Below are 17,271 nucleotides of genomic sequence, written 5' to 3'. Positions count from 1 at the left end.
AGCTCCACAGGTTTCCTCCACTATCATAACAACATTTACTGTCAACTTGTTATGACTATGGAGCCTCTTACCAGAGCATCATCACCTCCAAATTTAACATATGTATCAAAATAATCCTCATTTATTGTTAGAAAAGACTTGTGTTAGGCTTGTTTCTAAGGGCTGAGGTCAGTGTGACTATTCTCATTTGCACTGGATGTTAATGTACAGCTGTTCACACAGACGGTAAATATCACACTCATTGTTTGTCCGTTGATACATTTAATTAGAGCAGACCCTGGTGAGGGTAAAGAGGATTAAGTAGAGGGCCTGTTCCATGCATCACAGAGTCCCGCTACCGCTTCAGTAGCCAGAGGCAATTGTTGCCATTATACATTTTTGCAATCCACAGATTCATTACATTTGTATGTTTCATATGCATCATGTCAACGTTTATAAAGTGACACAGTATATGAGCTGGCTTTGTCACCTGGAGGTGGAGGGGAAGGTGGATAGTGCGTTGCCAAGCCACAGACCACTGTTTGAGACCAACAAACAAAAGAACTGGTTGTTTTTAGCGAGTCATTGCTGCATTTCCAGTGACATTTTAGCCACTAAACCTGGGTGTTTTTTAGTGACCCACTGCTGTGTCTCCACTGGGGATAGTGCCACAAAAAGAGGTTGATTTTTAGCAAGACGTGGCTGCATTTCCAGCCGAAATAGTGCCATGGAAAGTGGTTGATTTACTATGATATTGCTGCGTTTCCAGGTGGGATAGTGCGATGCAAAGATGTTGTTTTTTACCAAGACAACACTGTGTTTCCAGCTGGGATAGTACAGTGAAAAGTGGTCACTTTTTACAGAGATATCGCTGCATTTTCTGCAAAGATATTGTTGTGAAAAATGATGTTTTTTACTGAGACATGGCTTCATTTCCTTCTTTTGTGTTTTTTGATGGACTCTGGCAGTTTTGATTTTTTGTGGATTCACCTGCCCTTTGTGCAATAAATCATTGTGTTACCTGCTCCGTTTCCGCACCTGGGTTCCCTTTCTGCACCACACGTCACAGAATACTCTGGCCAACATGGACCCAGCGGAATCGGATCCCATCAAGGCTGCACTCGCTTGGCAAGGACTTCGGCTCGGACAACATGAGAACATGTTCCAGGGAATCATGGAGACACTCCAGAATCTCAGCGCTCAAGTCACCAATCTCTCTGAACAGCTTCGCCTCTCGGACCACAGTGCCACCCCTGTACAGCTCTCTGTGAGTACTGCACCCTCTCCCCCGCCAGCCCCGGTTTCACCGCACCCCAGCCCTCACAAGGAGCCCTATGTCCCTTCCCCCGAACCTTACGCCGGTGAGATTGGGGGGGGCCAGTGGTTTTGTATTACGTTGTTCTTTAGTGTTTGACCAACAGCCCCTTAGTTACCCTACAGATAGAGCTAAAATCGCCTACACTGTTAACTTACTCCGGGGTAGAGCTGCTCAGTGGGTCACAGCATTATGGGAACAGGAATCCCCCATCCTATCCTCCTTTGATAATTTCACTGGTGAACTGTGCAGAATTTTTGACCACCCCCGGCAGGGACAGGAAGCAGCTAAGCGTTTGTTTTCTCTTGTTCAGGGTTCTAGATCAGTGGCTGATTTCTCCATTGATTTTAGGATCGCAGCTTCTGAGAGTGGGTGGGGTGAGCTAGAATTAAAGGGGGTTTTCCTAAGAGGGCTTTCCTGTGAGCTCAAGGATGAGTTAGCTTCCCGAGACGAGCCCGACTCCTTAGAGTCGTTGATTTCTTTAGCCATTCGTATAGATAACAGACTCAGGGAGAGGCGTCAGGAGAAGAGGCAGACCAGCTCCACCAGAGGTAGAGAATTAGCGCCACCTGTAGTTCTGTCAGCTTCCTCCGGCCCTTCCTCCTCACCTCAAGCTCATGCCACTCCCAACGATTCCCCTGTTGAGCCCATGCAGCTGGGAAGGGCCCGGCTCCACCCCAGCGAACGTCAGCGCCGAGTCAACCTGCGACTGTGCATCTACTGTGGCCAGGCGGGGCACTTCCTGGCTTCCTGTCCCCAGACGCCAAAAGGGCAGACTCGCCAGTGAACGAGAGCGCACTGGTGAGTCAGACTTCCCCTACCCCTAGCTCTCCTGCTCGCATCACTGTCCCTTCCTGTCTGCTCTGGGGTCGGGAGTCCCTGCCATTAAAGGTGCTGATCGACTCTGGGGCTGATGAGAGTTTTATCCAGGACGAATTGGCCACTCAGCTCAACCTGCCCCTAGAGCCCTTGTCCACCCCTAGAAATGTCACCGCCCTTGATGGTAGAGTAATGGCTCAGGTTATGTTCCGCACCGTCCCTGTCACCCTCATCATCTCTGGCAACCACCGTGAGGACATTCAGTTGCTTGTCATTCCTTCCCCCCATGTTCCCCTGGTCCTAGGTCTCCCCTGGTTACAACTCCACAATCCCCAGATTGATTGGAAAGCCTCCAGAATCACCAATTGGAGCCCCCATTGTCACTCCCACTGCCTGCGTTCAGCCAACCCCTTCTCTCCTCGGCCCCCTGTGACTCCTTCTACCCCTCCGGATCTCACCTCGGTGCCCCCAGAGTATCACGACCTAGCCCCAGTGTTCAGTAAGGAGTTGGCTCTCTCCCTTCCCCCTCATCGGCCCTACGACTGCTCCATCGTCCTCCTCCCTGGTGCTCCCCTTCCCTCCAGTCGACTGTACAACCTGTCACGCCCAGAGAGGGCGGCGATGGAGGCGTACATCAAGGACTCGTTGGCCTCCGGACTCATTCGGCCCTCCTCCTCTCCGTTGGGGGCGGGGTTTTTCTTCGTCAAGAAGAAAGATGCCACTCTACGCCCCTGCATTGATTTCCGGGGCCTCAATGACATCACCGTTAAGAATAAGTACTCTCTCCCTCTCATTGACCCCTCCTTTGAGCCCCTTTGTTCTGCTACCATCTTTACTAAGTTGGATCTGCGGAACGCCTACCACCTCATCAGGATCAAGGAGGGAGATGAGTGGAAAACCGCCTTCAACACTCCTCTCGGACACTATGAGTACCAGGTCATGCCTTTCGGTCTCACCAACGCCCCTGCTGTCTTCCAGGCCCTAATTAATGACGTGCTGAGAGACATGCTTAACCGCTTCGTTTTTGTCTACCTCGATGACATCCTGATTTTTTTCCCGCACCCTCGAGGAGCACAGACAGCATGTCCGTCTCGTCCTCCAGAGGCTTCTAGAGAACAAGCTGTTCGTCAAACCCGAGAAATGTGTTTCACTCCACCTCAGTTGGTTTCCTCGGTTACATCATAGCCAGGGGCCAGCTACAACCTGACCCGGCCAAGATCCAAGCGGTCACCGACTGGCCAACCCCCTCGACCCGCAAAGAGCTCCAGAGATTCCTCGGGTTTGCAAATTTTTACAGGAGGTTCATTCGGGACTACAGCAAGGTGGCCATCCCCCTAACCAGACTCACGTCCCAGAGCTCCCCTTTCCGTTGGTCCCCTGAGGCCCAGCAGGCCTTCACCCGTCTCAAGGAGCTCTTCACATCCGCCCCAGTCCTAAGACACCCTGACCCCGCTTTACAGTTTGTGGTCGAGGTGGATGCCTCGGATTCTGGAGCTGGAGCGGTGCTTTCCCAGAGAGACCCCCAAACCAACAAGCTGCACCCCTGCGCTTTTTTTTCTCGCTGCCTGTCCCCCGCTGAACGTAACTATGACGTGGGTAATAGAGAGTTGCTGGCTGTGGTTTGGGCTCTACAGGAGTGGAGGCACTGGCTGGAGGGCACGACGGTTCCGTTTTTGATTTGGACTGACCACAAGAACCTCGCTTATCTACGCTCCGCCAAGAGGCTAAACCCCCGCCAGGCCCGGTGGGCACTGTTTTTGAGTCGCTTCAACTTTTCCCTCTCCTATCGCCCTGGTTCCCGCAACATGAAGCCGGACGCCCTGTCACGTCTCCACTCTCCTCCCTCGGACTCGGAGAGTCCGGACCCCATCCTCCCTCCCTCCTGCTTCGTGGGAATGGCCTCCTGGGAGGTCGAGTCCCTCGTCGCAGAGGCACAAGAGCGGCAGCCCGACCCTGGTACCGGAGCCCCTGACCGGAGATTTGTGCCCGACTCGGTCCGTTCCCAGGTCCTCCAATGGGCCGATTCGTCGAAGCTCACGTGTCACCCCGGCTTTTACCGTACTCTCCAGTTCCTCCGTCAAAGCTTCTGGTGGCCCAGTATGTACCGGGACACACGTGAGTTCGTTGCCGCCTGCTCTGTCTGTGCCCGGGGAAAGACCTCTCATCAACCCCCCGCTGGTCTGTTACGCCCTCTGCCCATCCCTAGTCGTCCCTGGTCCCACATCGCTCTGGACTTCATCACGGGGTTGCCCCCGTCAGAAGGTAACACTGTGATATTGACTATCGTTGATCGATTCTCCAAGTCTGTTCATTATGTGCCACTCCCTAAACTGCCTTCTGCCCTCGAGACTGCCCGTCTACTAGAGATCCATGTCTTCAGGCTTCACGGGATTCCTCTTGACGTGGTGTCGGACCGAGGACCCCAGTTTGCATCACAAGTCAGACAGAGCGGGCCAACCAGAACTTGGAGTCGGCCCTTCGGTGCGTCGCTGCCCATCACCCAGTCTCATGGAGCTCCCAGCTCCCCTGGATTGAGTACGCCCATAACTCCCTCACCAGTTCGGCCACAGGTATGTCTCCTTTCATGTGTTGCCTGGGCTACCAACCCCCCCTCTTCCCAGAACAGGAGGCTGCAGTGGCGGTTCCGTCGGTTCAGGAACATCTCCGGAGGGTGAAAGAGGTGTGGAGGTCCGCCAGGGCAGCGCTCACCCGTTCCGCGGAGAGAAACAAGCGTCTTGCTGACGCCCACCGCTCCTCCGCCCCTGCCTACCGTCCCGGCCAGATGGTATGGTTGTCGTCACGTGACCTCCCCCTGGATGTCGAGTCACGTAAGCTCTCCCCTCGCTTTGTTGGCCCCTTTGAGATTTTGAAAGTGATTAACCCCTCTGTTGTCAAGCTCAGACTGCCGGGTTCCATGAAGATCCACCCTTCGTTCCATGTTTCCCTGCTGAAGCCTGTCAGCTCCAGTGAGCTCAGCCCTCCGACCGTCACCCCACCTCCCCCCTGGCTCATTGACGGCCATCCCGCCTTCACAGTGTCTCGGATCCTGGATGTTCGCCTGCGGGGACGGGGGTTCCAGTTTCTGGTGGACTGGGAGGGGTACGGTCCTGAGGAACGGTCATGGATCTCACGGGGCCTGATTCTGGATGATGCTTTGCTTCGGGAGTTCTACGCGGCTCATCCGGACAAGCCTGGGAGAACGCCAGGAGGTGTTCGTTGAGGGGGGGGTACTGTTGTGGTTTGTACTTTGCTGCTTTTATTTTGATAGTATGTTCCGGTTGTGTGTGGTTGTTTGGGTAACTTTACTTTTGTTCCTCCGGAGGCACCCTTCCCACCTGCTGCGTCGAGGAGTGATTGGACTCACCTGTTTCTGCTTTGCCAATCAAGCCACCTACTTTAAGCCTGCTGAGACACTCCTCGACGCCAGAGTATACAGAGAACCTCCGTGGTATCAGCTTGGCTCCCGTTTGGTAACATTGTGAACTTTCTCTTGTGCATTTAGATGAGTATTTGTAACCGTGTCTCTCCTCCGTCTTTTCCAGTGCCTCCCGTGCCCTCACAGCCCAGCACTCTCTGGACGTCTTTTGTGTTTTTTGATGGACTCTGGCAGTTTTGATTTTTTGTGGATTCACCTGCCCTTCATGCCAATCATTGTGTTACCTGCTCCGTTTCCGCACCTGGGTTCCCTTTCTGCACCACATGTCACAGTGAATAGTGGTTGTTTTTAACTGAAACTTTTCAGCCTTTCCTGCTGGAATAGTGCGACAAAAGTGGCTGTTTTTTTATTGAGACATTGCTGCCTTTTCTGCCTGGATATGCCATGAAAAGCCATCAATTTACTGAGATATTGCTGTGTTTACAGCTATGATAGTGCAATGAAAAGCAGTTGTTTTTTTACACAGACATCACTGCGATTCTAGCCGGCCTAGTGCAATGAAAAGTGGCAGTTTGTTAGAGACATCGCTGCGTTTCCTGCAGAGATAGTGCTTTGAAAAGTGCTTATATTTTACTGAAACGTGGCTTCATTTCCTGCTGGGATAGTGTGACGAAAAGCATTTGTTTTTTTACAGAGACATCACTGTGTTTTCCGGGATAGTACAATAGAAATAGGTTGTTTTTAACTGAGAAATGGCTGCACTTTCTGCTGGGATAGCACAACAAAAAGTTGTTTTTTTATCAAGACATTGCTGCCTTTTCTGCCTGAATATGCCACAAAAAAGTGGTTGTTTTTTACAGAGTCATTGCTGTGTTTCCTGCCGGGATAGTGCCATTAAAAATCAATTGTTTTTTACAGAGAGATCACTCAGTTTCCGGCGAGGATTGTGCCTCCAAAAACAGGATTTTAAGCCAAAATACGATCTTTTCCTGCCAAGTGTTTTCTTGTGCCTCAGCCTAACCAGATGTTAACCATAGTGTTGCTGAAACGTAAAGAAATGTAATGTTTTCACGCATCAGCTATATATTATTGAACAAACGTAATGTATCCATGGTTTGCAGAAACCTACAATGCCAACATTTATTCTGGCAACTAGGTGCCACTACTGTACAATCCCATTTTTCACAGCTTCATTTAATTAATTTGTGTTGTTCCCAGAGTCTGGAGGATACTCTGACACTGTCTTTTTAGAAGTCTCTGCAATGTATTTGTCTAAGCCACTGCATTGCTTGTTTAAGCTTAATTGCAATGAACTGGAGCCTTAGATTGTGTTTATTGTTTCAGCAGAGAAGATCTCTCAGCCAGGTCTACTTCCTGCGACCCAGATATTTTTCCGTCAGACTAAGACTCTCTGTTTCTCTGAGTGTCTGGCATGAGCTATTTGACACATTACCAAGAGCCAGAGGCTTTGTGTACTCTTAGAGAAATCTTAATTTTATGTAACCTTACGCCAGAGTGTTAAATATTGTTTGTTTGTGTATTTTGTGTGTAATTGTGTATATTGTTTATCTGTCTATAAACTTTGGAGAAGCCTATTCTTCTCAGGGCCATTTGTCTATGCTAATGGGGGTCAGGAGATGATCTCAACAAACCCTAGCAGGAAAAAAGAGTGTGAGAAACTTAGTGCTCATATTATAAACTTCCGCTTTATGTTGACAACATATGACGACATGTCAAAAGTCAGGTTTGCTGTGAAGTCATAGTGTCAGGGTTAATTTACAGCTGCATTATAAAATGTACACATTTGTTTTCCTGAAGTTATTACCGCTCAGTTTTGGCACACACAAAGTCATGCTTACAGATATGAAAAGTGACACAACAACAATTATATGTCCACATATTTAATCATACATGACAATATAAACAGAATAAAATACAATAGAACAAAATAAAGTGCATAATTAAAAAATAAATGATAAAGAAATAAATTAAAAGACCTTTTTCGAATAGGCAGCTTGTGTTTCAAACTCTACCCTTAACCGAATATCATTATATTGTGCAATCTCAAGGGGCGTGATTCTCAGCATTTATGCACACGAACAAGCTTGTCTAAAATTAACAGCAACAGGAGAAACAAGAAAGGCAAGAATGTAATCCGGGACATGAAGCAACAATCTGGAGCCGATTTAATAACAGGGAAAAGGAGGCAGACGGTGTGATTCAAAGCTGCTGAAACTAAGACATAAATCTCATGTGAGTGGAAAATCTCATACAAACAGGAGTTCAAAAGTTCAGTCTATTATATATATAGTGCTACAACAGCAGCTGAAGGTGTCAATTGACTAAATGAAGACATTAAAAAGGGGAATTCTGCCAGTGGGAAAAATGGGGCACAGGATAGGATCACAGAAACTGACATTTTGACTAAACAATTATTGTATAACCAGCAGAATAACTGCTAATTAAAATAACTTTAAGTTGCAGCCCTATCTGATACAAAACATCTTGCAAAGTCCTGATTTTCTGGATGTTAGTGCTGTATAGTAAGAAGGCAATTCATGAGCACAAGGACTGATCAAATACTTCTTTAGGGTGGATAATCCCATTAGAGCTCTGATTTATCAACTAAAACCTTCTCCTAGAGAAGAATAATTGTCTTACAAACAATAATTTGTACAACATTGATCATCTAGAACACCATTTTTCTCAAGCGGACAGAGTGTTGAAATATCATCATCTTAACACCATGTTAAAGGTCCAGTGTGTGTGAGAACTGCTGATTGCAACCAGCTGAAACTACTCCTGGTTAGAATTCTTTTAGTGTTTCTTGTTCAGGAGGTTTTTACCGTGAGCTCAATTATCTGCAGAGGTCTCTTCCTCTCCAAAACAAACAGACCATGTGATTAAAACTGGTAAAAACACTGAATAAAGCAGTTTTACATTACAAATCAATGTTTTTTCCTACCCGTTTGACATGTCGGAGACAATTTTTTTTTTTGAGTCAGACAATCAGGAGATTTTTGTGCAAAGGTCTCCTCCTCTTCAAAACAAACAGACCTGGAGATTTTATCTTGTTAAAAACGCTATACATTAAGAGATGTAAACACTGGACAAACAAAACACCGACTTTATCTAGAGCCAGTGTTTAGCCTGATTTATGGTCCTGTGTTAAATCAACGACGTCGCTACGTCGTAAGGTACATGGCTACGCAGAAGGCTTTCCGTAGCCCCCAGCGTAGCCTGACGTGCACCTCCCCAAAAATGTAACTACACGTCGAGGCGACGCAGACCCAGTGCAGACCGAGAGGGCTGTGATTGGTTTGCTTGGTAGCAACGCATTTCCGGTTCTGTATTTCCAGATTGCGCCATCCCCGCCATCTTTAAACATCTTCTGTTGCGATGTAGATGTTGCACATATGTTGCAGTATTAAGGCCCATTTATGCTCAACGTTCAATACGGATACGGACGGAGCTGTCTGTCCGTGCTCTGCATTCATTTCTCTGTGACCGGAAAAGCCGGAAGCTAAACAAGGAATCAACTAGAGACGACGATAAACATTCAGGAAAGGAATGCAACCTCCTACTGCTCTGGCGGTGAATTGCACCGCGACGAAATGGAGTGACGGAGAAGTTCGAAGGGTTCACGACGGTGTCACGGCAATGACATAGGTATGTTGTGGGTACGCCGCAGGACCATAAATCTGGCGTTCGGTTTGTCTGGGCTACTGTAGAAACATGGCAGCGCAACATGGTGATCTAGACAGCGACTGGCTTCCTACGAGATATAAACAGCTTAATCTAAGGTAACGAAAACACAGTGATTCTTATTTTCAGGTGATTATGCACTAAAGAAAACATACTTATTATAAAAAAAAATTCTATTTCTGCCATTATACCCCCCTAATTCCTACACACTGGACCTTTAAATGACATCTGTCTGCTGACTTACACCACATTTTCTGATGCTGCGGAAAAAAATGTTTAGTATTAATTACTATGGCACAGGAACCATTGTACCCTCACTGTAAGATGGAAAACCTCTTTTTAAATAATTTGAGATGACATATTTGTGTGTATTCCAGGAACAAGGAATGAAAACTTTGGATGTTCACCACATAATAATACTGCACTGTACATTAGTCATGGAACTAACACAATATGTCCTTCAAAAAGCCCTGTACAATAGAGTTTATGAAGCAAATCAATCGCACATGCCACTGATTACTCATAAGGATCACATTCAATAGTGTTTTCAGTTCCTATATTGACCACAAGTGTGTGACTCAGTTATTCTAAACAGCTGAGCCACATCTACTTTACAGTAAAGGTTTCCACAATCATTAAACAAAGTAGCTGAAATTAGGAAGGATCACTTTTCCATCACTGACACTTGAGTCATGAAGAAGTGGGTCATCTCTGGGAGAATAACATCTGTTTTGGGCAAAAATGACAAAATCTGCTCACACAGTCAGAGATAGTCATCACTTGAGGTAGCTGGGTGCTGAAACAGAGACAAACAGGAAGATAAAGCTCACAGCACTTCAAGATTATCTGTTCCTCTTCCAAGCTTCATGTGTCCGACTTCACAAGAAGAGTCATTTATTATTTTTTATGTGCCTTCAGAGTTTGAAAGTATTTTTTGCAGAAGTCATTCAGTAGACAAGCTACCCCAGAGCGAACTGAGAACTTTCTCCTAATTCAGAGTTAAGTCAGATGCATTTCTCCTCCACTGTCTGAGTGCTCAGCGACACCTGAAGTGCTTGGTCTTTTGGGCATGGCAGAGCTGAGAGGTCCCTGATAACATCTGTCCCTTCTCTGCTCTGAGCTTCAATGCTGCCTCGCTCAGACGAATAAGAAGCTCTTGAGTTTCTGTCAGATGAAGGCTGTGAACCAGAGACTCTGTCTGCTTTATGGTAGCTTCCTTTATACACTTCACTCCCCTCTGGCAGGTAGAGGAAGGTCTGGGAGCTGCTGGAGAAGTCTCGCAGGTCATGGGAAACCAGGGAATGTGAGTCCCGATTAGAAATGACCGAGGAGAGTTGATGGGCGTCTATACAGTTAAAGTTCCCCTGTCTCTGTTGCCCCCGTGCTTCCATCTTGCAAAATAAGCACTTGATTTTCTCAATGAGCTTGAGAAGAACAGCCTTGCGGAGCAGGATGTAGATCCAGGGGTCAAGAATGGGGTTGAAGGAGGCGAAGCGTATTGCTCTAAGATCAGGGTTTTTGTCCAAACGTAGCTCCACTGGAGTCTTATACAGCTGGTTCAAAAACACCTGAGCCTGCAAGAGAACAGAGAATACCATTAAGTAGATAAACAAGTGTTTCAAACTATGTGTGAGTGTACAGCTGTGGATGTGTATATCTGTGTTTCTTGAAGGAAGAGTGAGAGACACAACTGCTGGAACAGAAAAAGAGAGAGCAGGGAGAAAAAGGAATCAAATCTATATAGAAATATGTTTGGACTTTCTCTTTAATCAACTTGGATTAGCATCAAAAGCCATGTACAAAAGTAACTACATTTTTGCGTAAAAAGAGCCGTGCGTAAAACGTGCGCAATGGATAGAATGAACAAAGACAAGAGTACCTAAGGAGTGGGTTGAAAGGGGAAAGGAAAAACCTACAAAAAAACGCCACTTGCGCGTAAAAGATCAGTGTGTAAAAGATAATAGTAACCCACAGGGCGCGGAAAAAAGGCCAACTTACAACAAGTGGGATGGAGCAGATAAGCACCACTGCCGACGTGCCTATGAGCAGAATGACCATCTGAATCTCTGCACCGGCCAGACGTCCAAAGCTGCGTCCTCTCCTCGGCGGCTCCATGTTCACGGTGCGCCCCAGATCGGTTCCCAGGGACATCCTGCGCACGAAGCGCCGATGCATCCGGATCAAAGCCCCACATACCAGCACGTTACAGATAACAGTGGCGAGAATGAGAAGAGAGCTGAAACCTGCATACATGTAGGAGTAGGCGGCATCGCTGGTCTTGTTGCTCCTCCACTCTAAAAAACACCAAGTTTGCGGATATTGTTTCTTCACCTGCCCAAAGCCGATAATCGGCAGGGCGCAGAAAAGCGCGTTGGAGATGTAGATCGCCAGGAGAGTCAAACCCGCCAGTTTCTGGTCCACATAGTCATTGTAGAAGTACGCATGGTTTATAGCGATGTATCTCTCCACCGACATAGCACAGATGATACTGAGTCCCGCCAGAGAGAAGAAAAGCAAAGTGAATCCAAAATATTGGCACAGCGGGTCCCCTCCGGGCCATGATCCTTTCACATAGGTGGCGATGGTGACCGGACTGGCCAACAATGTGCCCAGGAGGTCCGTGACTGCCAGTCCACACACAAGCGTGTAAAACGTGGTTTCTTTCTGTTCTTTGCGAGATTTACAAAGAACCACGATGGCGATGACATTCCCAACCACCCCGAAAATGAACATGATGGACGGAATGGTCGGGACCATGGTCCTCCCTGTCATCGATTGATTATTCATCGTTTTGTCCTTCAAACGCAGTTCAAGGCGAGTCAAACAAGTTTTCTTACCGCCAGTATTTCCAGTCCAGAGCAGAGAACTTATCTGCACATGTAAGAAGCGTGGGCAACATTTTCAAACTGCTTGTACCTTATCTTAAAACCAACTTCTGAAAAAGTTCTTCCTCCTGCAGAGCATCATGTGGCCGCTGCTGTGGTTACCGACGGTACCTATCAGATCCTCAGCTAGCTTTGCAAGACAGACACATTTTACTCACCAGGACAGTGAGATAAAAAGCAGGCATCAGACACCAAGTGACTTCATTAGAATAAGGCTCTGCCTTCAAGCTTCCTGCAGGGTTCAGTCCCTCCCCTTCATTTCACTTCACAGCTCTCATCAGCTGTTCAGCCTGGTGCAGGAAGGGCCCTTAAGCACCTTCACACAAAGGTTAACCTAAACACACAGGAAAAAAGTTAAAACTTCTACAAAATTTGCATTTGTGCTTTCAAAATTACCATCAAGCCAAAATTCTACTGTGTTTACGTTATATTTTAGGCATTTAGTTGAAGGTTGTATCCAATTAATGCTCATAAAAGAACCTAACCTAAAAGAAACTTAAATAGTAAAAGCAATGTGAAGACTAGTCTTTGCTAAAGCATGTTAAAACAAATTTCAACAAAACATGAAAATAATTAATGACAAAATTATACAGCAGAAATGCTATTAAAATATTTGTATAAAAGACACTCTAACTTGCTGTAAAGAGAAATAATTCAGTTAAAGGTTATCCTAGATTGATTTCCTGACAATCATCTCACAGTAAGACTGATGGGATCAAGATCCTTTCTTCATTTGCTGCATAATTAAGGATAAAAATCAACAAAAGGTCAAACAATAAATTAATTGGCCACCAATTGTCATGCAAATATATTCATTAACCTGTCAGGTATCCTGCTGAAGAAAACTCAGTCTTACAGCCAAGTGTTTGTGTTTCTGGTGTTTTTCTATCTCTTAGAAAAACACTATTGGGTATGATAAGGACATTTTATCAGGCTATTAAAATTCAGTCCTGTAACACATTTTGTGCCAATAAAAACACATGTAAATAACCTCAGCATAATGTGATTTGTGCCTACAGTTTATCGTAAAGCAAATAAACATGCTGTCCTGCTGAGAGACAGCGGAGACACCAGTGTCTCTGACATGATGGGAGGTCTTGTGACTTAAACTGCAAAACAAACGTGGTGTTTCACGCTGTGTGGCAGGGACACTGTCGCTTTATCAAAGCTTCTGGAATCAGTTATTTCTCTGTTCATTCATTTGGACCTGATTTCTACAAAAGAAGAAGAATTGTGTGTGTGTGTGTGTGTGTGTGTGTGTGTGTGTGTGTAAACCCACTGAGAGCTATGAGGTTAATTTAAGAAACCACAAGTGGACCAGATTAGAAGCCTTAGTGAAAACATATTTATCTTCAGTAGACAAATACTATTTAGACTAATGAGTTTTTAAATATGTTTTCATAAGTGGGATATTCATTTTTCTAATCCTATTTTATTCTGATGACTATAGACAAATTGAATTTGAAAACAGAGTTTGCAAGTTTTCATTAATTATTCACAAAACTTGTCTATGACAAATATCATCTCAAACATCTCCGGTTAAATCTCCAGCTTAAACACAGTGTGGTAAATTAAATACCACTCCACAGTCTTGCACAATCAGCAGTTGTTAGCGGGCAGTAAACATGCAAGCAGATTAGCCTGTTAGCTCCCCTACACCTACTGGCCTTGTGCCATTCGCCCATGGATAAACAAGAGAACTGGATATAACTTTGGAGGCGGGGCCCAGTTTATTTCCATCAGTGATGCATGAAACTCAGTGATGCATGAAACTTAATGATTGACAACTGGCACTGCTTCCACACTGTGCGACCCATAGAGTAAGCAGACTAGAGACTCCAGTTGGCTGAGCAGGCTACACCTGGTTTAGCGCTCCTCTAATGTCAGTGGGAATAGAATGATTCAATCGTGCGGCTCTTCTAAACTTTCAAATATTATCAGACCAAAGGCATTCAATTCTGATGGTGTAATGAATCATTCCGCGGGGTTTTGACCATGCAGCAACATCCAGGGCTGAAAAATGAAGCCAACATGCAAGTGTCAAACATTGCAGCTCCTTGAACAGCCACTTGAGGCTGACTCCAGAAGCCAGTCAATCCCTACAGACACCCATGTTAAAATGTCCAAAATAAACATGTTTACAGCCTGGCACAAAAACAGTTTTGGTTTCTGTAGCTAATTTCTGTGCACGGGGCGAATTTTCCTATAACTCACCCATTTACATTTTATTAAGGCTTAAAGTTATGCATAATTAAGGGCGGGCCACTCTGTGAAAGGCTGTCTGCAGAAAGTGTCCTCGGCCTCTCAGCCAGATCCACCCCTCTCTCTTCCATGGCACCAGCCTCTTGCCCAAATATGGTCACTTTCGGCTCCAAAAAAACCAAGATGGCGATGGCGGAAATGCCGAACTTGACATTCCAAACGGGAGTCTACAAACCAATGGGTGATACCACGGTAGCTACGTCTGTTATTTTTACAGTGTATGGTTTTGACACACACACATAAAATGATTCACTGATTTACAGAAGTCTCCTTCCCCATGTATGCTAAGTCTATGGGAGGACACATAGGGGTCACATAGCATCATGTGACAGGTGTTGGCCAAATTACACTGTTTGGTGACTAAAATTAGCCTCAAATCCTGTCGTACTTCCTGGGAGCCTGATTAAGATGACCAAAGACTAGCTATTTTATTACATTCACAGCATGAGGTGTGTTTCATGTTTTTTTGTTGCTTAATATCTAAAATAATGTTTGTGTTCATTATGATTTCCATGACTGTTATCTGTAGTATGATGGTTCTCGGTCAGGACTTGCTTTGACAAACAAACCGCCAATATCATAATGCTCACGTGAGTTGGGTTTAGCCATACTGGTGATATCATCAGTGGGCTGGGCACACTTGTGGCTGGCTGTTGTGTGTATGTGTGTGATATACTTAAACCCGAGCTGTCAGTTGCATCATTTGAGAAAAAGGAGCATTGGCTTGTTTACAATATAATGGGATTTACATCTGCACTCAGACTCAGTTCATTACTTCAGGCTGATGGTACTAGACTGTGACTGCTTTCACAGAACATGCTGAACTCTGAGTAACTGAGACCCTGAGCCCTGCCGCCTGACGTCATCCCACTAGACCGACCCTGTGCTCTTGGAAAATACACTTGTTGTTTTCTTTGTTGCCACTTTCTGGTATTTATTTAAACATAGAAAAAGGGGAAACCCACTGTGATTATGGGTGTAGTGTAGCCTTGAAAACAAACTGTATTTCCCTAAGCATGCCATTCATACATAGACTAATGGGCCTTAACTTGTCAACCTCGTGAAAAACAGCTGTTATGTAATGTGTTTGCGTATGCCACCCTGTCCGTATGTAAAAAATATGATTTCAGCCGCCTGTTGTGTTTCTCTGTGTGTCTGGTTTCAAGCCTTGCAAAATGTTCTGTAAGTAGATTTGAAAGATTATGCTTCTCATGAATGTGCTTTTCCTGGATTTGTTTGTTGAAGTCAGATAACCTGCAGCGTGGCCGCACTGCAGACTCAGAGCAATGACCACCAGCACTGCTGGAAGAATCAATTTTCCTGTAAATACAACTCCAGCGTATGTTCCGTGGATACACAATCGCACAGCCGAGTGGGTCTCTCTGTTTGTGCATTTGTTTTTTCTGGTAGACTTTGTAGTTTAAAGAAAGCGAAGAAAAAACAATTTCCCAAACATAGTATTTTCGTCCAAGGCTTTAATTCCTGTGCCAAACAATTACTACATTGTGTCTTTGTTGGCTGTATAGACTCTTATATCCTCAGAGCAGTGCCAATTGGTGGAAAACATTTTCCTGCTGTGATGGCTCTTAGGACTCAGATTTTGTTTTGTAGAGCAAGAGGGACAATTACACCAAGGCAGGAAAACTATGCAATCACAGGTGTGTGACACTCTGTACTTGCCACAGTGTTTAGGTGGAGTTGTGGATGATTTCCCCTGCAACAATGCATTTGCATTTTGGTTTAATGCTTGGGGTGAGCCTATGATTTATTGCCTGAGATTGCCACAGGCCTTTTTGTTTAGAAAAACAACACTCTACCTGTAGAGTAAAACATGATCTCTGTGGACGTGTTCAGACACATTCAGTAGCTTGTAGGATTGGTTAAAGAAAACTGTCTTCATTCCAGGTGTAATTCTTCACAGTGCATGCTGGGACGCACTGCCTACTGTACACACCCACACATTAAATTACTGACAAAATGACTCTGCATTAGCACAGTTTACATTTTTGTCAATGAACTGACTTGTATTGATACATGCTGATGATTTTAACTTTCATAATAATAAATGCACACAGTCGGACTGATTAGCAGTCTAGCTTTAAGGTAGTTGACAAAACACTCACTATAATGCTACTCTTTCTCACACTGGCTTAAAGGAAAAGTATGGGAGACACGCTCCTTTTGTATGTCTGCTGGAACCAGCAGCTGGTTAGCTCAGTTTAGCAGAAAGACTGGAAACAGGAGGGAAAAGCTAGCCTGGCTCTGTCTAAAGATAACAAAATCCACCTACCAGCACCTCTAAAGCTCACTAACATGTTTTATCTTGTTTCTCTGATCTGTACAAAAACCAAAATCTTGTCTGGGAGCTTAATTTGCATAGACTTTAGGAAGTTGCTGGTCCAGGTCTTATGCTAAGCTACATATTTGTGGGTTCAATACTGAATTTACTTTGGGCATACAAGGAATAAGCATCTCGTAATTGTCAAACTCGTAATTTAAAAGTTGAAAAAAAGAACTTTTATCTCAAGTGTAAAGCTGTTTTCATGTTGTAGTGCAACCCAATCACAAGACAAAATGCTGGCATTGTACATTTCTGCAAACCACGGATGGGACTAGATTACATTTTTTACGTTATTATGTAGCAGATATGTTGAAATTTTATGTTTCTCTGTGTTTCAACATCATTGCGACTACCATGTGGTTAGGTTTTGGCACAAAAAACACTTGGTTATAGTTAGGAATGGATCATATTTAGGCTTAAAAAATGGTTTTGGTGGCACAATACCAGCTGGCGAATACGTAAATGCCTTACTAAAAAAAAGCAACCATTTTATGTGCCACTATTTCCGCAGAAAACACAGCATTGTCTCATTTCAAAACAACCACTTTTCATGGCACTATCCTGGCAGGAAACGTAATGATGTCTCGGT

The 17,271-nt window shown here is 45.2% G+C and overlaps 1 protein-coding gene across 1 annotated transcript; it reads right to left on the bottom strand.

Moving 5' to 3' along the window:
• Positions 1–7,100: 7,100 nt before the first annotated feature.
• Positions 7,101–12,415, bottom strand: ptger4a (prostaglandin E receptor 4 (subtype EP4) a). Its single transcript, XM_049579423.1, has 2 exons — positions 11,193–12,415; positions 7,101–10,768 (listed from the first exon to the last, which is right to left on the bottom strand). Exons 1-2 carry the CDS (start codon positions 11,979–11,981, stop codon positions 10,199–10,201), a joined length of 1,359 nt encoding a protein of 452 aa, XP_049435380.1. The 5' UTR covers positions 11,982–12,415; the 3' UTR covers positions 7,101–10,198.
• Between the last annotated feature and the right edge of the window lie 4,856 nt (positions 12,416–17,271).

Source organism: Epinephelus fuscoguttatus, linkage group LG6 (assembly GCF_011397635.1).
Source record: "Epinephelus fuscoguttatus linkage group LG6, E.fuscoguttatus.final_Chr_v1".
NCBI lineage: Eukaryota > Metazoa > Chordata > Actinopteri > Perciformes > Serranidae > Epinephelus > Epinephelus fuscoguttatus.
Note: the sequence above shows the minus strand (reverse complement) of the source record. Positions and strands in the feature narration are given on the sequence as shown.

Coding starts and splice junctions, on each gene's coding strand:
- ptger4a (XM_049579423.1), bottom strand. CDS start 11,981: ATGAATAATCAATCGATGACAGGGAGGACCATGGTCCCGACCATTCCG. Junction 10,769..11,192: donor TCTGCTCCATCCCACTTGTT/GTAAGTTGGCCT, acceptor GTTCTCTTGCAG/GCTCAGGTGTTTTTGAACCA.